Source organism: Thalia democratica, chromosome 7 (genome assembly GCF_965202585.1).
Source record: "Thalia democratica chromosome 7, ktThaDemo2.hap1.1, whole genome shotgun sequence".
Classification (NCBI taxonomy): Eukaryota; Metazoa; Chordata; class Thaliacea; order Salpida; family Salpidae; genus Thalia; species Thalia democratica.
In genome coordinates this window covers 49,177,757-49,202,453 of record NC_139171.1, presented here as the reverse complement: position 1 = coordinate 49,202,453, position 24,697 = coordinate 49,177,757, and the positions used below count along the sequence as shown (strand labels likewise).

The window sequence follows — 24,697 nt, the reverse complement described above, 5'->3', positions numbered from 1 at the left end:
TCTAGTTTTTTAATTAGGCAGGAATTAGGGCCGTTTACTAAGAAAAATACGTTACGTAAGAAAAACAGTTAAAACTAAGGCAATAAAAATCTAAAACAATTAGCTCTCAGTTTTATTAGTAAAAATTTTAACTTAAGTTTTAATTTAATTAAGAACAACTTATATAAGTATAAATGCTTAAGTCGTTTTGATTTTGATAAAGAATTCAGCCTAATTTAGAGTTATTTTAGACTTTTATTTTATTTTTACTAAAATGAGGTAGTTTTAACTTTTTATTTTAAGTTATTTTATGTTATCAAAAATAAGTTTAGTGTTGTTTTTTGTACTATTTGACTTATAAAATCAAAAACCGTTGTAAAGGTGTTATAAACTCTTTTTAAAACCTCATTGAAAATTTAAAAATATTTAACATCAAACATCAAAAAATAGGGATGATTGATTACTCCTTAAAGTTATCAACTTTTATTTTTCTTTTAATAAAATCTTTCTCACGTTATATCTTTAATTTTTTGTATCATTAAATATAACTGTTAAACAAAACCTTAATCATACCAACTTGTTGTACAAATTTTATGTTTAACTAGTAACAATTAAAAAAGTTATTAAAATATTTTCACAACTTTAAAAACAAAAAAATTAAGCAATTTATTTATATTTTTATACATACTGTATAACTTTGCTTCTGGACATTTAATTTATTAAAATCATAAACTTTTCACAAAGTATTTGTTTTGTTGGTAAATTTTTATAACTCTTTTTATGCACTTTGAACCGACTGAATATTGTTAAATACCACTAATATCATGCATTGTATTGTTTGTAATGATCTATAATAATAAAATTTAATATAAAACCACTAAAAGTTATGATTTTTTAAAGTTAGTTGTAGCAGTCAAACAATAAATATGGAGCAAACTCCTTCATGTTCAAAAGATGCACCTGTAATCCTTTCAGGAACACTAAGCAAAAAAGTCAAAAGAAATGACATTTCTAATAAAAGTCTTGAAGGTAGAATAAAAATAGAAACTTTAAATATTGTACCAGTTTTGGCAGTACATATGTTGATGTTTAAAAAAGATAAACTATAGTGTTTCCATAGGATCATTATACTCTAATGTTATGTAATTAAAATTATATTACAGTAATACAAGCTAAATAAAATAATTTAATTTACCAATTCTACAATTGATAAACTTGTTAACATTGATTATCGATTTCCCACTTACTGTAAAAATTGTAACAGTTTTCTTAAATGAAGTTGAAACTTATGATTTTACGGAAAATAAATCAAAAATCGAAAATCTTTTAATCTAGTTGATAAGATAACAGCAAAATCACCTAACTAATATTTCCAAGGTAAAAATACAGCAGCCCAAATCGAATGTAAAAAGATTAAAAGAGCGAATAAAAGAGCGAAGAAGTTGTTGAAACAAGCCAAGCAAACTATAGAGTTGAGCAAAATTAAAAGTGAACCTTTGAGTTCATCAGTAAAAAAATGTCAGCAAACTAGTGAGTTGTAGTTTGTTAATTATTATACATCGACTGTATGCACTTACTTAATTTTCAGATCTTTGTCTTAGAAAAACAAATCAGTTAAAAATTTATATATAACTAGACTTTTTTTTAAATTATGTATATACTTAGCAGTTTTAAATTTTGTCTATGTTAAAAAGTTTAATAGAATAATTAAGTTTTTGAATTTGGTTAAAATTAGCAGGTCTTTTATAACAAGTTTTTAACAACTTATTTTTATAAAAATGAAGTTGCTTTGAAAATTTTCTTTTAACCTTAAGTGTTTCAATAGTTAACTCATATTTTTGGATTACTTTTTATGTGTTTATAATTATTTAAAAGTTTTAAAACAATTAACAACTTGTATAATTATAATGAAAAAAAAAAGAATTTTTAATGCTTAAATCTATAAACATAAACTTGAAAAATTTAACCCATATACGCAAAAATAAATTGCGAGAGAAAAAGAAAAGGAAGAAAGATTAAAATTAGTATAGTAAAGGTTTTTTATTAAAACAGTGCGTTACTAAATTAATAGGCATACACGATTCGTATGATCTTCACATTAAGCAGTTAAAATTCTTCATTTAAGTTTCAGTGTCTCGCTTTTAGTTCTACGAATCTACTGTAAATAGCAAAAAAAAATTTTTGTAATTTTGAAATTTTTTTATCGCATTTTTGTACAGTTTAATACAAAAAACTCTAATCATATTTGTATACCAAATTAAACTTTAATATTAACAAAGACATAGAAGAACGTCCTATGTTATGTATTAAAATATAGTTTAATAAATTGTACGCTAAGTCAGCTAAATAATGACTGAATTGCTAATTATATATAACTAAACAGTAATTCAACAAGTTCCTTGTATTGTTTAAATTCTATATCAACATATTTAGGTTGTAAACCTTCAAAAAAAATAAAACTAAAGTTAGGAAGTGGCCTGAAGAGAAATAAAACGTATAAACAACCCAAAAATAATATCCTAGCTGGTCAGCAAAAAGCCAAGAATGTTATGAATGGAAAAAGCAATAGGAGAAAGACAAGTCATACTAACAATTCGAGATACAACAACCAAATTGGGCGGTGTCAAAGAGGCCATTTTAACAACTTTCCACAAGTTCCAAAAGATTTCAATCAGCGAGGTCATGCTAATTACCAAAGCCATTTACTTTCGAGATATGACAATCAAAATACTTATGTAGGCCGTCAAATCAACCAAAACTTTTATCCAGGTTATCAAAACCAACAGAATGCACTTAATTGTTTCGGTGATGATTGCACAGGAAACAATTTCAATGATAATGTCCGCAGAAACAACTTTAGAAGAAATGATCATGGCAAAAAATTCCTTGATAGATATTACTGGAGAAACGACTTCGATAGAAACGACTTCGGTAGTAATGACTTCAATAATAACTGGAATAACAACTTAGGTAGAAACGATGTAAGAAGAAATGCTATGACAAGAATTATAACTAGGAGATGCGAAACCCGTAGAGTTACAATGTATTGTCGTGCAAACAGTAGTAGAATGACAGAAGGTAATCGACAACGAGAGTTCTATAGAATTTCGGAAAATCGCCGATCATATTACAAACATTGCCAGGAAAACTTCCGAGACTTCAGAACAGACGATTGCTTTCAGTATGAACAGTTCTCAGATAGCAGACATGTTGATGATTGGTCGATAAAATCCCGAAGATACAATTTTAAACACAAAAATAGGTATTATCCGTATTAAAACGAGTGAAAATTCATCTTCGAGTACCAGTTACGTGATACATTGTATTTGTTTTACGTTGCCTTTTTTTTTGTGTTTTTGTGAATTGTCTTTAGTTAAAATTTTCTTTAATTTCCTATATAAATTGAACAAAAAAAGTTTGTGTGTAAATACGTTAAGTTTGATTGTAATTAAAGTTGAAAATAAGTTTTTAGAAATTGTGTGAAACTAGTCGTTTATTGTTTAGAATAGTTTAAAATAACAACAACTGATCAATATAAGTCTTGAAAATGTATTTAATAAAATTGTAGCAAAATATTCAGTCAGATAAAATATTAAAAACAATAAATGTGTTACTAACTGACCTTATGATTATTTTTTCTAGCTCAACTTCGTTGTTTTTAATAAGCTTTTACACTATTATTATTTGTTGAACGACAAAATAAAAGCGCTTACAATATTTGGTTCTGGGACTTAGTGCACGAAAAAACCTTTCGGTTATTTAGTCCCAGAACCAAATATTGTAAGCGCTTTTACTTTGTCGAACAGACAAATATGTATAATAATTACCATGTACAAGTAATAATGCTTAAATAAAAAAAAAATTAATATGTAAGTAGTGTACCTTTAAATTGTATATCTTATAATTGGTACCCCTTATTTACATTATACAAACTTTTGTACCTGTTATAAATGTTTTCTAATTTTTTTTATAAAAGTATATGTTAAACATAGTTCTATTCGAACAATTTAAGTATTTTTGTTAGTATAATCCTTCATAACACCACTATGATATTATAAAAATTACTAAGTATTTTTTAGTCTTAGAAATACTTAACCCTACGTACTAAATAGCCTATTACAATTTATTTTTATAATACAAACGATAATTAATTCCACTAAGATCCATAGTTGTCAGAACTTTATGAAGCAATTGTAACAAAAAATTTTAAGCATTACATAAGTTGAAACAAAATAATCGCTTATTCAGAACTTTCTGTTTGAAATGTTCTGTTAAACCTACTCTCATTTACTCGTTAAAACAAAAACTAAATCGTAATCGTAAGATGAGTTTGCACAACATGTACAAAGTATTTAAATTTTCGATCAAAAAATATCAGAAAAACTTTAACCACTAGATGTAAAAATCAAGCCTTTTTACCTTAATGTGGGTGGTCATATAAAATTTCCACCTAGAAAAGTATCTCACCATAAAACCATTTCTATTATGTAACATACTTATATGGTACTCTATATTGTAAAATTATTTATTTAGTTCTGCTCATTTTATCATCAAAAATAAAAACATGCACAAACCAAGTCTTTCTTACATTTTTGTTCATTACCAAGTTTTTCTCCCAAGTCACTTTCGATCAGGTGATAAAAGTGGTATGATTGAGCCTTTATATTAGTTGCTCAAAACTCAACTTTAAGACATAGTAAAATTAATTATAAAGCTACTTTAATAATAAACAAACTACTAAAATTCTATCAAGTGATAACTGCAATATGGTCTTGATTTCAACTTATATCTAAATGTTTGACTAAACTAAATTTGGTTGTTAACTTATAAAGCTTGTGTAAGTTATTAAAATAACAGTTACTTAGATTTGAAACACCAAATTATTTATACTTTACCTAGCTTTTTATGTTTTTGATAAATAGTTTTATACAGTTTTGTGTAACCACCAAACTAAAAAGTAAAGTTTTTACTTATCTTTTTCTTTTAGTTTTCAACAAATAACTGTTTGATAATTTTCAATGTCAAAACAAACTTATGAATATACTATACTACCTACTTTTACAAAACTAATTTATAAAATTTATTAAACTTTTTTTTTAGATTTATTTAGTTTCTAAGAACATTTCTTTACTAATTTGGGTTGAATAGTTTAATACAATTCTACAAATTAGTCTATGGGGTTGGTTTGCTTTTAAAACTGTTTACTTTTTAATTGCTTTGAAATAAAAAGATAAAAGTTATAAACTATCAACAGGCAAGCAGACGAGGGAATGAGTGTATCAAATAAAAAGCATCAAAATGAAACCGCAGCTTCCAACTCATCATCTTCAAACAAGTTGAAATGTGATCCAAACGCTGACTTCCACACAGTGCACGTTGGGGAGTCTCAGTTCAATGTTTTGCAGCGTTATCAAAAGTTGAAAGCCATCGGTTCTGGAGCTCAGGGCATGGTTGGTTTGAAATTGTTTCTGTTTAAAAAAAATGTTTAAGTGCCAATATGACATTATAATTATGTGTGATACCGTAAGAATTTTAAAGGTTTTTTTATTCAGATTTTATAAAGTTAACTTCTGTTCAACTACTTAGAACTCAATATTTTAAGTAAAAAATATTTATGATGTAGAACATAACTGTTTTATTGTTCATTTCCACACCCTCAAAATTAAATACTTATATTTGAAAAACTTTGAAAAGTTTTGACAGATTTGAATTAAAGTTTAATTTTAGATTATCTTTAATTCAAAATTAAAGTTATTAAGAATTTGTTTTTTGCTAGTAATTACAGTTTGCTATTGTTTTTTTTAATAGAAAAGTAATAAGAAAATAAGTATGTTGCATTTCTAAATATTTGTTTATATAAAGCAATATTTTTAGGTGTAAACCTGGGTAGAAAAAAAAAGCTAATGCTTTTAAAACTAAATTAACTTATAAATGGTTGTTTTAAACAGATTAATTTTTAAAGCTTTCCTTTTTTTTTTCTTTTTTTTGATTTACTTTTTAAGGCTACAAGTAAAGCTTTTATTGAAAAACTTCTACATGATGCCTAAATTATTAATAATAATAAAACTAAAGTAATTTGGTGTTTGAAGTATAGTTTTTTTTTTGATTAATAAACAAAACATTTGTTTTTATCACTGGCTAAATTATCCCTTCTAGATTTTGTATCTGGGGACTTCATCATTTTTATGTTTATTTTTGAAAGTTTTCCAAGTTAAAACATTGTTTTTTTTATAACAAAAATCAATAAATTTGAGTTCATACTTTCCAAATATTAAAAGTTAACAAAGAATTAAACTGTAAAAAATTTGAAAAGTTTTCTTAAAATATGTATGATATATATTCTAAAGAAGTTCCTGTTTTTTGGTATATCATTTATCCCAGACGAACCATTTCCCACTTGATCAATTCCCACCCAAATCAAATCTTACTCAAATCTATTCCCACACAGATCAGTTCCCACCTATTCAACTCCAACTAAAATAAATTCTTAACCAATTCCAACCCAATCAACTCCCGCCCATATCAATTCCATCCCAATTAATTTCCACCCAAACACTTTTTTCTTTACTTTTGAAGAGTTTACTTATATGAAATTAAAATAAAACTAAGCTGACAAAAGTTGTTTAAGTTTAACTATAAAAACTATAATTTAACTTAACTTATATTATAACTGAAATAAACTTAATTAAAAATGAATCATGAACTAATTTAAATTAAATTTAAATAAAAATAAACTAAGTTTGACATATAGTTAAAATAATTCTAAATATAATTTAAACAATGTTTTATTAAAAATAAATACAACTTAAAGCTCATTGAAATTTTTTAGAATGAAAGTAGAAATATATTTTTAAAACAAGATTTATTGGATTTTTTTTTGCACAAATCAAAGAACAAATTCTTTACTTGCATTATTAGTTTTTTCAGACTAAAATTTGTATTTTTACTTAACATCCTTTATTTTTCTACCACTAAGTCGAATATCCACACAATGCTATTTACAAATGTTTGAGAAGTTGAAATTAATTTGTATAGGGAATAAATACTAGAAAAAGAAATAGCCCTTTTAAACTTATAACTTTTATTTGAATATCAAGCTTTGAGATTCAACAATAACTTTATTATAACTCCTTAAAGATGTATTTTATAATTTGAGTCTTCTCATTAATGAATATGTAAAAAGTTGTAACTCAAAAAAAAAAGATTTTTTTTGTCTGAAGATCTCTCAAAAATTTTCTCAAAAAGCAAGTTAAATAATAACTTTTTGAACAGAAATTTTTATGCATTATAATTTATAACATAGTATGACGTAATAAATAAAGATTATGTCATATAAATTTAAATAGAAAGATTTTCTAAATACAAATTTTAATTTTTTTTAAACTGAAAAATTAAGCTTTTGGTTGAATTACACGTTTTATACAGGGTTGCCACTTTACCTAGAATTCGGGAAAAACCTGGAATTTGACAATTTAGGCAAAAAAAACAGGAAAAACCTGGAATTTAGGAAATTTTGAAAAAAAAACTGGAAATTTTAACAATTTTCACATGTTCAATAGTAAAATTTCGATTTTACTCAAAAAATCTATCATATAAATAGGAAATTTATGTCATTGTCAAAACTTATTTTTATATAAAAACATATTCAAACTAGCTTAACAATATCTTTTCTATGTTTTTTTACTAATTAATACAGTTTCTTACCTTAAACTTAATTTCAAACTAAAAGTAGACCCAAAATTGTGTACTTTTAAAGACCTGGAAAAAAATTTGAATCAATGAGTGGCAACCCTGTTTATATCTAAACTCCTTAAAATTACCGGAAAAAAATTAAGTTTTAAAACAGTATTTTTAATGTATAAAGAAATTTTGAAGTTTAAAAAAGTTGTTTAACTTTTTGATTTTATGTTAGTCTATTTAAAACCTTAACTTATTCCTTAATACAGGTTTGTGCTGCTTATGACACCATATTAGAACGAGAAGTGGCCATAAAGAAGCTGAGCAGGCCCTTCCAAAACCCCACCCACGCAAAGCGCGCTTACAGGGAACTGTTGCTGATGAGGGCGGTGGACCACAAGAACATAATCGGCCTCCTCAACGTTTTCTCGCCCGAAAGCAACTTTGAGGAGTTCTCTCACGTTTATTTGGTCATGGAGCTCATGGACGCATCTCTGTGTCAAGTTTGTTTTGCTTTTTAATGTGAATTCGTATTTGTTGTAAAAACAGGTTGCGTATGCTTCACACCTTCACACGCTTTATGCTTTAGGTGACTTCGGAACTGTATTTATTACTAAATTAGAATTGAAGTTTATACAAAAAATTTGATGACAGACGTAATAATTGATTAATCTGTTAACTAAAATTTAAATGTTATTTTACACTACGAAATTAAACTATTTTTGAAATAATACTATAAATAGTTTTATTTAAATATTAAATTTTTGATTAAGGCTGTAAAGTTAGTGATTTTTTTTATAGAATTTTGATAAAACAAAGAAAAGATGTTGAAAAAAAACTTCACAAAAAACTGACAAAAAGTTAATAAGTTTACCTAATAAAAACTGCTCGTTTTCACTGTATGGTTTTGTATTGAATTTTAAGGCTGGCTGTTTTAAATTTATTGTTAATGAACTTTTAGTAGTTTGTACATTTTTTTTCTGTTTTTGTTTAGAGTACTTTTACAATTTCTATTTTTTCAAACGTACATAACTTGCAGCCGTTTTTTACGTTTGATTTTGTTTTGTTTGTTGTATCTCATTTATGCTTTAATTTATATTTTTACCTCTCAATTTCCACACATAATTAGGTAGTTCTGTAACGTAGATAGTTTTGTTTTCGTTTATAAATAACTTTTTATAGTTTTTTTACCTGTCTTTAAATGTATTCTCATTCCAGTGCTAACTTTATAACTTTTTTCTAGTTTCTTTGGATTCTAAAAAGACTCAATAAGAAAGTTTGGATTGTAGACATTGGTTATTAGTTGGGCATATAATAGTATTGGTATTGTAGTTTTATTTAAGGTTATATGATTGTTAGCTATTTTTCTATTTCTAAAGTTGTGCAGCTGTATGAAATTTCTATTGTACTGTGTTTGAACATATTTTTATATCGATGGTTGTTGATCAAAAAAAAGTTTATTAGGTTTAAAAAGTGCTTGCTTTATTTTGTTGAGAAGTTTAGGTTGAATGGGGTGTTGAAGTATATTATATCTCGTTTTCTATTTTAATATTTGTTATAATCCTTTTATCTTTGGTTAAATCGTATTTGTAGTTAAAAGAATGTAGAGTATTTTAGATTAGTATTTTTTATATAGTTCAAAATGCTACCAACTTTCACCAATTTTCCCAGCCTTGATCACAAACATAGTCTTTAAAAAAATTAATGGCTTATAAAATTTCTTCAAAAACAACGAAGTTTCGTACTGTATAGTAGGCTAACAGATTAATAAATTATTACCTCACATCATCTTTTTATTGTATAAATTTCTATTCCGGTTTTATGATAAACACATTTCTGACGATCACTTAAAGCCCTATACTTTAGGTGTGAAACAAACGTAACCTGATGTTGTTCACTTTCAATGCAAAGTAATGAGCACTGTTTATTAGGTTTAAAAACAGTGTGGCAATTTAAGAATTATTATGTCTTAATTGTCTTTCCTATTAACGTTTTTAAAACATGAGTTAGTTTAGCCTTTTTATTTATCAAAAAAATATCCTAGTTAATCTAGTTAAGTTTAATGAAACCAACTTTGAACTAATGTTTCAATGAAATTTTACTTTATGATTAAGAAATATTCTTGAAATGCCTGTGTTTTAAATTTTAAACTTTTATCATGTTAACAAATATTTCAGATAAAATGCTTTAAATTTATATATAACATTTTTACACTAAAACAGTAAAAAAGTTTTAGTTCTGATTTCTATATAGACTTCAAGAAAAAAAAAACAACAACTGCTAATTCTTATATTTCGACATCAACTAAACTAAACAGTTCAATAGATACTATAAAATATGTTAGAATTAATTTTTGAAGATTAATAAAACAATAAAATGTTTAATTCCTATAGAAATCTACAACAGATCTTCAGTTATTAAAGAAATCGTATTCAAATATAATCTATAGATGCATAAAATTTTAACAAACAGATTTTCATGCTTAACAATTGAAATTTAAATATTTTTTTTAAACATCAGCATCTCGATACAGTGAAATACTGACGTTTTCAGGTGATAAACTTGGAGCTGGACCACGAGAGGTTGTCGTACTTGCTCTACCAGCTGCTGTGCGGCATCAAGCACCTCCACTCGGCAGGCATCATCCACCGCGACCTGAAGCCCTCCAACATAGTGGTCAAGTCGGACTGCACGCTCAAGATACTGGACTTCGGGCTGGCCAGGCAGGCGGGCGGCTCGTTCATGATGACGCCGTACGTGGTCACCAGGTATTACAGGTAGGTTGTTTTTATTGGTATGCTGCTTTGAAGAAAAAGTAAACTTGAAAAACTGTTTGAAGTTTAGTTATAGTTAATTTGAGTTGTTAAAAAATAATTTTATTTTTCCACTAAATTGTTTAAATTTCAACTTTTGTTATCATAAAAGTCAAAATATAGAATTTAGATAACGATGATTTATTTTTAATAATATTTTATGTTTTGTTTTTTAGTCTACTTTAAAGTTTGAGTATTGTTAAACTTAATAAGTTTTAAATTCAAAATTCTTTATTGTTTTTTACTTTTGGTTGAGTAAACGTTTTAATTTTTATATGCTAAAATTTTCACCTTTGAAACAAAAAAAATAATTCAATTGATTTCCTGGTTACAAAATAATTGTGTAAACTTTCCTACTTTATCTCATTTTATGAGTCAATTGTTTCAGAGCGCCGGAAGTCATACTGGGAATGGGGTATTCGGACGTGGTCGACATATGGTCCGTGGGCTGCATTTTCGGCGAGATGATCAGGGGCTCCGTCCTGTTCCCCGGCACCGACCACATCGACCAGTGGAACAAGATAACTGCCCATCTCGGCACTCCTTCACAGGTGCAACTTTCTGATCAATTAAACATAAATTTTATTTCTAGATGAAAAACGTTCTGCTTCAAGCAGGTGGTTGTCAAATCAACTTTTTCCCGACGTCATGCTTCTTAACAACAATAAATTATGTATTTAATCGTACAATAGTTGTTAGAGTTTAAGTTTTTTAATCTCAAGTTTGTAAAAAACTTGTTAGAATGAAATGAGTTACATTTAAAACTTCAATCAGAAATATGTAGTTTTTATATTAAGTGTACAATTTGACATAAGTAAAATATTTTTTGTAGTGAAGTTTGTATAAGTGTACAAAACTTCAGATTAAGACTGTAGTTGGGTATCCATTTTATATTAGGGTCCAATTATTTAAAAAATGATTAACAATGACCTTAAAACAAAATTCTGAATTGTAAACTATAAGTTATTTTTTTATAGACTATGAAAGTGTATACAAACTTTGAAAACTATGAGTCTTAGTAAAAGGTCACTGTAAAAATTTAAGTTAAAATTTTACCATTAATTTAAAAAATTTGCTATAGCTTTATAAAAACTATAGAGGCTTTAAAATTCGCAGCAAATATTTCTAAATTCAAGATCGCTAAAAAACCTTAAATCCTTAGAAAACCTGGAATTTCGATCGAAAATTACTAAAAAACGTTGAAAAACTTGGAATTTTAAATATTTGTTATACAGGATTGCCACAAGATCAGGAAAAGTCAGGAAAAACTATAGAAAAAGACAAAAGTAAGAAAAAAGGTTTTTTTTTTGAAAAACGTTAGATTTTGTCGGTTAAAATTTACAAAACTCCTTATTTTCCAAATCCTTCAAATGGTATAAAATTAATTAAAAATCTTTTTAAGTCAAACTAAAATTGCAAAAGTTTTCTGGAAATTTACAAAATTACCTGTTATTCAATGCCTTCATCTGTTATAATATCCTTTATAAAACTGCATTTTTTTTATTAACATATTGAACAACTACCTTTATTGAACAAGCAGTTTTTGTAATCGACATTTTATGAAAAATACGTTGTTTTTTTAAGTATAGCTGATTGTGTTTTTTTTTTGTTTGTAAGACAAATTAAAGTTTATTCCAACATTACTCTCACGTGTTTGAAATTTATACTTCTTGTTGAGTTTTACATGTACCTATTTTTATTTTAATTTACATTGCTTTTTTGACAAGTTTGGAAATATTTTTGACTAAATCCTTAAATTTGTTATCTTGTAACCGTCTTTGTCTTTACTTATGATGGCGTTTTAATATCTCTAGTTATTATTATTTTCATTACGAATTTTATTCATGCGAGCTCTAATATGTGTTTTTGAAATACTTCTGTTAGCTTATTTGTGTTTTGTTTAAGAAAAAAAACAACATTTTTTTTGATGTATTTGGAATGATGCAAAAGTTTTCTTGTTAAGTTTTTTTGTGGTGTTAACTTTACTATGTGTATAGTTGTATTGTTTTCAATTAAAATAAAATCATGATTGCTAGTTATGCTAAAAGTTGTTGTTTTCGAATACTGTATTTTTTTATTAGTGATTAAAAAACACTGGGACATTGCTTTTGCACGACTTAAAATTTTTGATAAATTGTTTAATTTTACAAAAATTATTTTTATCTTTTGTAGAGTCACAAAAAAAAAGAGTTTTCAGCTATATTTTTGATGATATAACTTTTATTTAAACATTGTCAGTCTAGCATAATAAAATTACTTACCATTAATTTATTTGTGGTTTTTAGTATTTCTTTTATATAGAAATACTAAAGAACTGACTACCAATATAAATGTATAATTATTATTTACAAATTTATAAATGTTGGTGTATATCTTTATAGAACAAAGGAAAAAAAAATAGTGAAAAAGTATTTATAGTCTATGAGTCAATTTAGCAGGTTATTTTAAACAAAGCAATTAGTTAGCGATTGTTATGTAATTATTACATTAGTAGTATTGTAATTTACTTTGAAATTTACATACAACTTAAAAGTTTACTTTGAAAGTTAAATAAAAATTATTTCTACAAAAAAATCTAAATCAAACACGCTTGGTAATATAATTTATATTAAAATTATTTATATAGTTGAAACTAAGTTTACGCCTACTAATATTTGTTTTGATAGGTTTTAGAAATACAGCTAAAAATTGTTAGAATTTACATTCATAATAAAAAACATGCTTGGTTTAATCATAGAAAAAGACACAGCTGGATACATTTTTATTTTCCTTATTATTGTTTATTTTAGCTCAATGATTTTTAATAAATTTATGATATGTACAATACTTTTCGAGTGTAATTTGTTTATTAAAGTTTGAAATGCGTAAGAAAACTTGATTGTTTGATTATTTCTTCATAGAAAACTTTGAAGAAATAACCTACATGACAAATCCTCTCATTTTTGTAGTTTGTCGAAAGGAAGATACGTTGTGCGCTTGTTGTTAATTATTTATACTACTTCGGTTACTAGCTAATTAATTTTCTCTGCCAGCCGCTGGTTTTTCATTTAAATCATATTTTTTATAAGTTGTATTGTTTTGACTATGTTCATTTACGTACAATTTAATGTTTTTTTTTTAGTCTTGTAATGATAAACTATATTAAAAAGATTGTTCATTGAGCTTGTGAATCATTACGCAATTGTTTTTAGAAATTAAGTTTTTACATGGAGCTGGAACATTTATTTTTCCAAGCATGTACAACCCAATGTTGTGCTCGAAACTTGATGCTAAGAAAAAAAAAATTTTACTCACATTTAGTTAGAATCCATTAGAACTGATCATTTATTCTGTTGTATTTATAAGTACATACTTTGTTAATGCATCTGAAGATAATTTTTTTACACAAACTCATCAACAAACAAAGCATTATCGTAATAAGTGTAAACGTTTTAGTCATCCACAATTTATTTTAAGTTTTGTTCAGCCTAAAAAAATAGCTTTACTTTTTTCATTGTAAGTATTCCCTGAAAAGTGTTTCAACAACCTTGCAGTCTCTCAAGTCATTAAGTGAATTGGCCCCTAAGCCAACAAACTATCAAACATAAAGTCTCACGTTTCCACCTGCAACAAAAATTTCTGAAAAATTATTTTAAATGTCTTAAATTCAGTTTAAATATTTATCAAAAATAAAAGTAATAATTGACAAAGTTAACCAACAAACTGACATAGTTTCATGATGTAAAAAAGTAATTTCAACTTTTTTACACTCGACCTAATTATTTATTAGATGAATCTGACAAACACAGTCTGATTGAAATAGTTTTTGTTTATTAAAGCGCGTTGTTTATTAACAAGTTACTCAACATTTTAAATTCAAATAGAGCTTCATCGACCGGCTGCAACCTTCTGTGAGGAGGTACGTGCAGAACCAGGAGGCCCAGCCCGGCACCTCCTTCTCCACCCTCTTCCCCGACCACTTCTTCCCCCACGACTCGCAGAGCAACACCCGGCTGTCGGCCAACTACGCCAGGGACCTGCTGAAGAAGATGCTGATCGTGGACGCGAAGAAGAGGATCACGGTGGACGACGCTCTGCAGCACCCGTACATCAAGCTGTGGTGAGTTTGTTTTCGAAAACTTCGGTCGTTTGTCGATTCATACAAGATTTTTGGTGGCAAAGGACGGCATTCAAGTAGATCATCTTTTACATCAAGCTATGTTTCGCCTTTTTGAGTTTTCTACGTAACCAGACCTTGCGCGCTTTCGTAACTTTACACGGTCGTGCGGTTTGAAATTTTGTTCGGGTGTGTAATATTTTAACATTTCTAAATTAGACTAAGGCACAGTGGGCTGGCAAGCGGCCATTGATTTTTTAGTGTGGTTCGTTTTTTTATCAATATTTGTTTCACACTTGTCGTTTTAATAGTGGTGGCAGTGGACTTTTTTTAAGTTTTTAGGACAGGGTTTCCCAAACTTTTTTTCAAAAGGCCCCCTTTTAAGAAACTAAAAAAGCTAAGGCCCCCTCCAACAAAATTTCTCGAAAAACTACTATTAAAAACGCCCTAGACCTTTTTTATGCTCTTTATCATCAACTCCAGAATATCTAGTGTAAGTTACAAATAATAGCCTTGTGGCTCCCCCTAACACAGTTATGACTCCTTAATTTTTTTTTATAACATGCAGTATAAGTTACTACCATTATAAACACCTAAGACCTTTTTTTTTTGCTTCACCTCATCAACTCCAGAATATCTAGTATAAGTTTCAGTTTATGACCTCATGGCCCCCTGTGGCCTCTTTACTGCTCGTTGCCCCTTTGCTGCTTTTGGCCCCCTAAAATTCTGTATTGACCAACTTTGGGAAACCCTGGTTTAGAATAACCAGTTTAAATTACAACAAATAAAGTTTAAATAACAACAAAAACTAAGATCTTCAATATCATTTCAAACTTTTTTATGTTTTTACACTTTCACAAGTTTTTTTTTTTTGAGTTTTCGCAGGTACTCTTATTTATAATTTTTCACAATTACTCATCAATTCACACATTCACAAGCACTTCTTTCACAGAAGCTCAGACATTTTCACAGAAACTTTTACGCGCGCGTTTTCACAGGTACGACACTAACGAGGTGGAGGGCCCGGCGCCGGAGGTGGACACGTCGATTGACGAGGTGGACTACACCGTCGAGAAGTGGAAGGAGGTGATTTGGGAGGAGGTGACGCTGTGGAAGTCCGTGGACACCACCGTGGAAAACATCGACCTGTCCAAGATCAAAATGGCCCGCCACAAGGTCGCCCAGAAGGAGGGGAAGAAGGAGAAGAAGGCTGGAAAGGGGGAGAAGGAAGCGAAGAAGTCCGAAAAGTCTTGAATCTTTTTTGGTGTTTCGAGGTACGAGCTTGCATTAAAATTGTCACTTTTAAATATTATCCAAATATTGGTGTTCGGCTCGTCTTTACTTACCGGAGCTGAACGTGAAGCATTTATTTTCTTGTGCTGCTTTCAAAAATTCAAAAAGGTTACTGAAAAGTTGATATTACAGACTTATGATATAAAATAGCAAAATGGAATTTAAAGCAAAATTTTCGTTCAGTTTACTTTTGAGCCATGATGTTGATGCTTTTTAAATGTGGGCATGCTTGTAATTGCTTGCCGTCAATTAAATATATTTGCTGGTTTGAACATTATGTTGGATGATTACCAGATTATTTGATCAATTATTCCAAATGTTAGTTGCTTTTGTTAGTGTTTATAGTTTTTATAACTTTTAATAATAATTAAATTTTTTATAAAGCGTTTTTATTTAGTATATGAGGCATATTCTGTAATAGTAATTTTTTCTACATAAAATAGCCTATCAACAGCTAATAAAAATCAAAACAAAGTTTTTGTATTGCTTTATGTGTATTTTGTTCTAAACGCTTCTGTTATCAGCGTTGAATGGTGAAATTTAAAGGGTTATTTTATTTTAAGTAATTATTAGGTATCCAATACTTTGATAAAGATTATATAGTTAATTGATTATCATGTGTTTGCTTTTTTTATTTTCAATGTATAAATACATACTTTATTTAAAATAGATTATTTAGTATAAAAAATAACTTTGATTGCTATTTTTTTGTTAACTTAATGAGTTTATATGTATTGTTTTTCGCTTTTTACACATTTTTCATATATAATGTTTTTTATTATTTTAAGTATGTTAATTTTAATACATAGACTCTTTTATTGTTTAAAAGGTAAATACAAACCAATTATAAATTTATATATTAATGTTTTTATTTGTGTTTCGTTTTTTAAAGTTTTAGCTATGCTGTCCAAAGTTAAAAGATACATAAAATTTACGAAAGTATTTTATTTGTTTTGTGTATTAGTTTTGTGCAAATTTTAACGGAATACAATTGAGAAGTTACAGAAATAAGTGTTATTTATAAGTAACTTATTTTTGAAAAATTGTCTAAAACTTTCTTTTTGCATCTTTAAAAGGCTAGTTTGTATTTAAAATATAATATACTTAATTCAGGCTTGCTATTACTCAGACTAACTCATGGTAGTTTTAGTCTTTACGATTTTTATTGAAAAACTTTATTCAAGCAAAAATAACAGTAAGTAAATATCAGTTTTACAAACAACTCTGTTAGATATTCTTATCTTATTCGCAAGAAGTCTATAACTTCTGATTATTATGAAATAAATTAATACTAAGAGACTTTAGGTTTAAAGATTTTAATAAATTCATACCATAAGAACAGAATATAGTGAAAACTAAAACAAAAAAAAAATTCACTTTAAAGTTATCATCTATAGTTTCTAAGCCGCCTTAGACTTATTGTTCAACCATAAATGCGTAAGTATTTTTGTTTAAGATAATGACTGAGTTTTCAACTTTTTAAAAATTTTAACGAAAAGTATTTTTTAAAGGTTTTACTTAATAATTGTAAGAGAATTAAAATGAAAAATAAAATATTTTTTTGAGTTCGAAAACTAAAAGATTATTTTCCATAAGTTTTAAACTTTGTTTATATCTTTTATAGTTTTGTCAGCAGTAATCCAGAGGTTATATAAGTTTAAAAGCTGTGCAATATAAATAACTAAAATAAAAACATGGGCATATAAGTTAAAGTAAACACTATTTTATACAAAAACTTATAGTACTTAAAATTTTTTGTATTTATTATTACAAAATATATTGTAACTGTTAAGAATCGCAAAGCTATCAAAAAACGCTTCTTATATAATGAAATAAGTTACATACGCATATTTAAGTCAAATTTGTTATGCACATTTTGAAAAATACTGCAAATGACTATAACTTACATTAAAACCGGTTTTAGTTAATAGAAATAATATTTACACCAACAATTGAATATTTATTTTAAAAATATTTAGAGTAGTAAAAGTTATTAATACTAAACGTTTTGCTGTATTTTGGCAATAAAGCTTTACTGGCCTTTGTTATACAGAATGTCTTGCCATCACAAGGTATGCGGTTAAATTAGTTCGTATTATTACAATTTCATAAGATCTATCTTATGAAAAAGTTCATATGTATGTTCGGTAGTTTTTAAGTAAAGTGTTGTAGTGTGTAAAGATTTTAGGTTAACAAAGGCTTATATAAAACAAACATTGAAGTTATGTTTGAAATATGATATGGTTTTATTAAATTTTAAATGACTTTTTTAAAAGCATAATAAAATAAACATTTACTTTTTTTAAAGTGGATTTTGTTATTTTTACTTAAAAACTTGTTTTTTTCTTGGTTATAGTTTGTGTCTGTTAATATATATACGTACCACAGCAGAGTTTCACAAACAGGGCAATAAGCATCAAAGGGAGGCATGATTAGTTAGCTGGCCATGAGACTACAAATACTTACACTAGATATTCTTGGTTTGATGATAAAGAGTAAATTAACATAAAAAAAGCTTTTAGGCGCAGGGTTGCCACACGGTCAGGAAAAACTAAAAAAAATGACAAAAGTCAGGAAAAGATAAGGGTTTTCGAAAAAAAGTCAGGAAATTTGACCAAATTAAAAAAAAAAAGTCAGATTTTGTTTGAGTAATTTACAAAATTCCTTATTTACCAAAGCCCTCAAATAGTAAAAAAATAATTAAAAATCCTTTAAAGTCAGACTAAAATTGCAAAATTTTTCTAGAAGTTTACAAAATTACTTAACTTCTAATGCTTTCATCTCGTATAATTTAATAAAATATGATTTGTAAAACTGCAAAATTTTTCTGTTAACATATTGATCAACTACCCTACTTGAACAAGAAGTTTTTGTAAGTGTTTTAGTATTGATGATCTGTGGCAAGAACACTTCCATGGTGAAACTGTGATATATACACAAAAATTTTCTTGCAGTTCTTTAGTTATATGATATCTATTATGCAGCCTTTTTTGACATTGTACCAGAGTACCCAGCCTATTGTTGCCTTTATGCGTGAGGACATTTCGTGCTTAGTAATTAAATTGCTGTACATCATTTTGAAAGACGTAATTATTACGAACCTCAGCTTAACCAGTTATTCAAGGTTGAATTAAATGATCAAAGCTTCCCTAAAACTTGATCTTAGTTGAGCTGCAACGAATTTGCTTGCAAATTTGAGGAAAAAAGACCTAGTTGAGGAACAAAAGGCCTTAAATTTCAACAAAGAATGTAGATTATTTGTTATAAAAGCTGTTGAAAATCTCCGGAACAGAATGGCTATTAGAAGTACATTTGTAAAATATATGTCATACCTAAATCCTTATAGGCTTGAAAAATTAGTAGTCACAATTGTTGTTAAGCGTTTTGCCAAAATTGTGCACTCCTTCACATAGTAAAAAATGTGCTCCAATTCTAAAGGTGATACTAGCATTGAAAAATTTAGAACTTTGGTAAATTGTCCAATGAATGCATTAAAGTTAAAGAGCTTCAAGCAAATAGAAGATTGTTTTGACCAGTTCTATTTTGAAACATTAAAATTTCCTGCCGAATCTTCTCTCGGAAAGTTGTTGCAACCATTATTTGTGTTGCACAATGACCAGGCTTAGGTTGAACTAGGGTTAAGTATTAACAACGCTCTGCTTGAAAACAGTATAAAATGAGAAACTATTACATCCAGAAGAAGAGAAAAAGATTATATGTATGCATACAAACTAGAACTGTATTAAGTTAGAAAATACAAGTATTTTCCTGATAGAGCTGTTTATTGCAAATACATTAATCATACACAGATAGTTCAAGTGCTGTAATGGAAGTTAGATGATTGAATTCATCAAAAAAACTGTTGTTTTAATCTGTATAAAAATAAGATAGGTAGATTTATATAGTTTCAAGTGTTTGATTATGTATTTTAGAACAAGTTTTACTTAAGAGTTTAGAAAAGTCAGGAAAATTTTCTCAGCTTGATCTGTGGCAACGCTGTAGGCGTGTTTAAAGGTAGTTTTCAAACTTATAATAGATATTATAAGAAAATTTAGTAGGCAATCAGCTGTAAAAGGGGAAGCCCCAAGACCATATTTTATTTTGAAACTTGCTTTAGATATTTTTGAGTCGATGAAAAAGAGCAGAAAAAAAAGTCTTAGGCGCATTTAATGCTAGTTTCATGAGAATTTTCTTCGGAGGGGGCCCATAGATTTTTTTATTTCTTTATAGGGGCCTTATGACAAAATGTTATGGAAACCCTGTTCTACAGTAACACTAGCTTGGTGTAATTTCTGTAAATCAAATTACTTGTAATACTACTAGTTGTACAACCCAGTTTAAAAAAAAAATATGTTCTGTTAATAAAGTTATTGAATTAGTGTTCAACTTATAAAGAGTTTGAAATTATTTAAAAATTAGCATATGCAATACTAATCCCATTTTCTTACCGCTCATTTTTTATGACCTAATAAGAACTACTACCATTTTCGAATATATAAAATCAATTTTTTTAAGCAGTATTATGTTGCAAAACAAGTTAACTGTCTTGTATAAGTTTGTTTAATGTCACAACACTAGTACTATGTTTTATACAAAGAACAAACACAACTTATAAGACATGAATTGTTTAAATAATTTATCTAACGAAATATTTTCTTAGGCAGTTGTCACTAAAATAGATGCCAAATATTTGATAAGCGAGCCAGTACTTTTCAATTCAAATATAAATAGAAAACATCATCAAAAGAAAAAAATATATATACAAAAATAAACTCGTAAAGTGTTAAATAAAATCCAAATGCAATATTATGTTGCTGCAAATTTTATGGTTTTATCGATTGAAAACTAGAAAGTTTTAAGTTTTAAATAATACGAAAAGTCTTTGTTTTTATCATTACACTCAAGTTAGTAATTACTACTACTACTAAACTATGGACCGCAAGTAGTTTAATTTCCCGCTTTAGTTCAACCTACATTCGATATTATGAGGTTATAAACGAACGAAGAGTAAATTTTAAAAACTCTTATAAGTATTTTAACTCTTACAAGTCACGGACAAGACGTTAAAAGATATCCGTGGTGTGCGACTCGATAACCGTTTTTCGTGCACCCTACCTTTTGAGCGCTTTTTAAACAATATATACGTATTACCGACGGGAGTTTTGAATTTTACCCGAGATATTCTAGAGTATCTTATCTAAAAGTATGACTGCGGTTCGCGAAGGTTTTTGGTTTGAAATTAGACCTGCAACCACTAAATGTCTACCCGACTTCTGATTTACTGCGAACAAATCGAATGTTCAATAATAAAAAAATATTGTTTAAAACTTGTTTATTTACAATTTGCTCAAACTCGACGTACGTGACTTTTTTTAAAATCCTCCGATGTATTTTCGATCAATCCAGACAGCAAAGCAGAAATATCTGGTCTGCGACGTATTTTCAGCTTAAAAAAAAATTATGAAAAATTAAGATTTGTATAAAAACAAATCACTACAAACATGTTCTTAATTTAAATGAGAGCAAGTAGTACTATTGCATTGTCATTATATTACAATATAACGTTGATGTATTTCAGAGTTTCCCAAAGTGAGCGATTTTGGTAAGTCGGGGGGCGATAACTAGTAAAGGGGCGAATGGGTGGGCGATAACTAGTAAGAGGCGATTTTAAAACTTCGTGCAGACATAAAAAAAAAATTTTTTTGCTTGCTAAAAAATATTTGATCCTGAGGTAAAACTTAAACAAAATAAGTCATTTTGTATACGTAACGATTTGAAAAAAAGATCAAAGTGCTGAGGACTCCTGTTTTCAAGTAAATTACACATTTTTGTTCATATCTTTTCTCATTTAATAACTACATAGGTCATAGTCGAATGAAATCCCTCTCACCAATTCATAACCTGACATAATACTATTTGTGATCATAAATGGTTTGTAAAAACCTATGTTATCTTTTATAAACTATCACCTCATGATACTTCCAATTGTTTTTTGAAAAGTTACTTAGACTAATAAACAATGAACTTTACCGCAAGATCAACAACAACAGCATCCGAGACAATCCTACGACCGGTTTCGTCCTTATTAGGACTCAGGAATAGTCGCGAGAAACCGCTATTGTGATCTTAAACAAGCGGGCTTAAGTACAAAGTACTGAAACGACCGTTTGCGGGTAAAGTTGAAAAACAATTAGTTAGTTAGACTAATAAATAAAACTTTATCAAATTCAATTTTTTAATAGAATAAAAAAGTTGTTTTAATTAATTAAGATATATTTTGTAAGCTTTGTTTTGAAATCAATGTTTTATTTTTGAGCTTGCACTACTAAATTAGAAAAAGTAACTTTGAATATCATGTACTCACATATTTGTTATTAGTATTTGATAATGCATACAGAAGTGGGATGGTTATCAAAAGGAAACTGTCTAGAAAGGTTTTTGGCTATTTTTAATTTAGTTATTGATTTTTTTTCTGAAAAGGATAAGGTATTGGCAGACAATCTTGTTAAAAAAACATAGACAATGCTTATATGTCAGACTTAAATGGTAAGATCAACCATCTGAAAAAAACTTTACAAGGTAAAAACTTAAACATGTGAAAGTCAAAAGTAAGATAACCAGTTTCAGAAACCAACTTGAACTGTATCGAGAAAATTTCAAAAATAATCAGTTTTCACAGTTTGCAAGTTTGGAAAACTTAAAACTTCAAATAAGTGAAGGTGAAGTAGAAGTATTTTCATCTCATCTGGAACAGCTAAAGGTGATATTGATAAACGGTTTAATGACATTTTTTAATTCAATTTCCCGAAGTGGATTATGGATCCCTTCGAAGCAGATCTTGTTGAAGTAAACATTGACTTACAGGAAACCTTCTCAGACTTACAAACTGACCTTTTTCCAAAAGTTTTCCAAAGAAAGATATGAAAGCTTTTGGACTCAACAAAAACTAAGGCAAAAGTATCCCATCATTTGAGAGGAAGTTAAATTTTGTTTATAGCTTTTCCTTCTGCTATGTTGTTGAGAAAGTTTTCAGTTCAGTTATCAACATCTTGAGCAAAATATCTAATCTAGATATTTGTAAATGAGGTGACTTGAGGCTTTATTTGACTGATTTAGAACCAGATAAAGATAAACTTGAAAGCAGTCATGAAGCTCATCCTTCACATTAGATTAGACTTCAGTAGAATACATTATTTTCTGTAAGTTTTTCTATTTTATTTTAAATTTTAAATATTTCTTATTTTACCTGGTTTGTATTGTATTTAACTAGTCTTTTTATAATAAAAGAATTATCACGTTATTTATTCTACAGCAGGTTTTCTTAATACCTAATAAATATTAATTACGGTAGACTTCATCATGAGTTCACACTTTCTACCAAAAAAAAGCAAATTTATATTTTCATAAATTTGACTTTAATAAAATCTATTACTAACTAAGTATTATTAAAACAACAATTTTTATAGTAAATTGCTTATATAAATCTATTGTTTTTAATGAATGCTTATTTTATGTTTTAGTTGATTTTATGTTTACCTTTATTCATAACATTATTGCATTAAAACATATTGAAATTTGCCATTTTGTAAAAAAAATTATCATGATTTCTTGAATTCGCACTTTTTGGTTTTTTTCTAAGTGTGAACTCAAGCGGAAGTCTACTGTATTTATTAAGTGGTTTATATTTTAAAGTTAATAATAATTTTGTTTTGACCTGGTTAATTTTGTAGGTTACATTTGTCGTTTTACATTACACAAAAAATTTTTATAGGATAGTAATTATATATTTGTTTGAACGATATTTATTTGACAGATTTTTGTTATTACTTCTTTAATCTGTATAAATAAAAAAATCTTGATAACCATTAAAGATTTTATTTCATAATAGATTATTTTGGTTTTGAAAGAGTATAAATCTTTGAACTGACTTTAAGTTTTTCACTTAAAAAATTTTAAATTTTTTTTTCTAAGCTGAATTATTATTGTTAAAAAAATAATGTATTAAGGATATTCAAACTATTAGTACAATTTTTTTTGTTTTATCTTAATTCAAAATATTTGGACAGTTAAAATGTGTTGTTTATTTTAATGATTTTTCCTAGCTTTTAATTTTTCATTATTTTCCTCTGTTAAATAATTATAGGCTGATAGCTAGATTAAAAATTCATTTCTGAACAGAATTAAATAAGCCATCAAAAAGACTGCTACAGTTACAAAACAAAATTTTAACTTAATTAAAAGGAAAATTCTCAGAATAAACTGTAAATTCTTTAATTTTTGATTTTCAATTTAAATAAAGAAAAAAATGTTGTTAGAATTAAAGTTTTTTATTTTAAAGGATATCTAAAATAAAACACTATTTAATGATATTCTACTACGAAACATATAGTTAAAAAAGTTTTAAAATAAATTTTGTCTTTACCACTTACTTGCTTACAATATCTCTGAGCATTGAAATTAATATTGTGTTTATTAAACGATAAAAAAAGCGCTCAAAAAGTTTGGTCTAAGGACCTGGTGTACAAAGGAACCTTTCGGTTATCAAGTCGTACACCACTACGTATTAGTAAAATATTAGTAATTAGTATTAGTAACAATGTTACTGTATTAATAGAAGCTATTGATGTAACCAGTTTTCGTGTGAGATAATCGACCAGTCGGTCAATCTTCCCCAAACTAGATCAGCAGTTATGTTTTTATGTTTATTCCATAATGTGTAAAATAAACTGTTCATTTTTTTGTAGTTTTTTTAATCTTTGGTATAGTAATTTTAAAATATGCCTATTTATAAAATAATTTAAGTATATTGTGCGGCTTAAGTAAGTTACTTAGCTTTAAC

At 27.5% G+C, this 24,697-nt stretch overlaps 1 protein-coding gene across 2 annotated transcripts; it reads left to right on the top strand.

The window, feature by feature from the left end:
• Positions 1-4,692: 4,692 nt before the first annotated feature.
• Positions 4,693-16,860, top strand: LOC145840331 (stress-activated protein kinase JNK-like). 2 transcript variants are annotated; one of them, XM_082947555.1, is made up of 7 exons: positions 4,693-4,816; positions 5,234-5,429; positions 7,926-8,159; positions 10,210-10,433; positions 10,858-11,020; positions 14,333-14,568; positions 15,564-16,860. In XM_082947555.1, exons 2-7 carry the CDS (start codon positions 5,250-5,252, stop codon positions 15,817-15,819), a joined length of 1,293 nt encoding a protein of 430 aa, XP_082803681.1. In that variant the 5' UTR covers positions 4,693-4,816; positions 5,234-5,249; the 3' UTR covers positions 15,820-16,860. The 2 variants fall into 2 exon arrangements, with proteins under 2 accessions (XP_082803681.1, XP_082803680.1); XM_082947554.1 differs by lacking the exon at positions 4,693-4,816 and adding an exon at positions 5,078-5,158.
• The last annotated feature ends 7,837 nt before the right edge of the window (positions 16,861-24,697 follow it).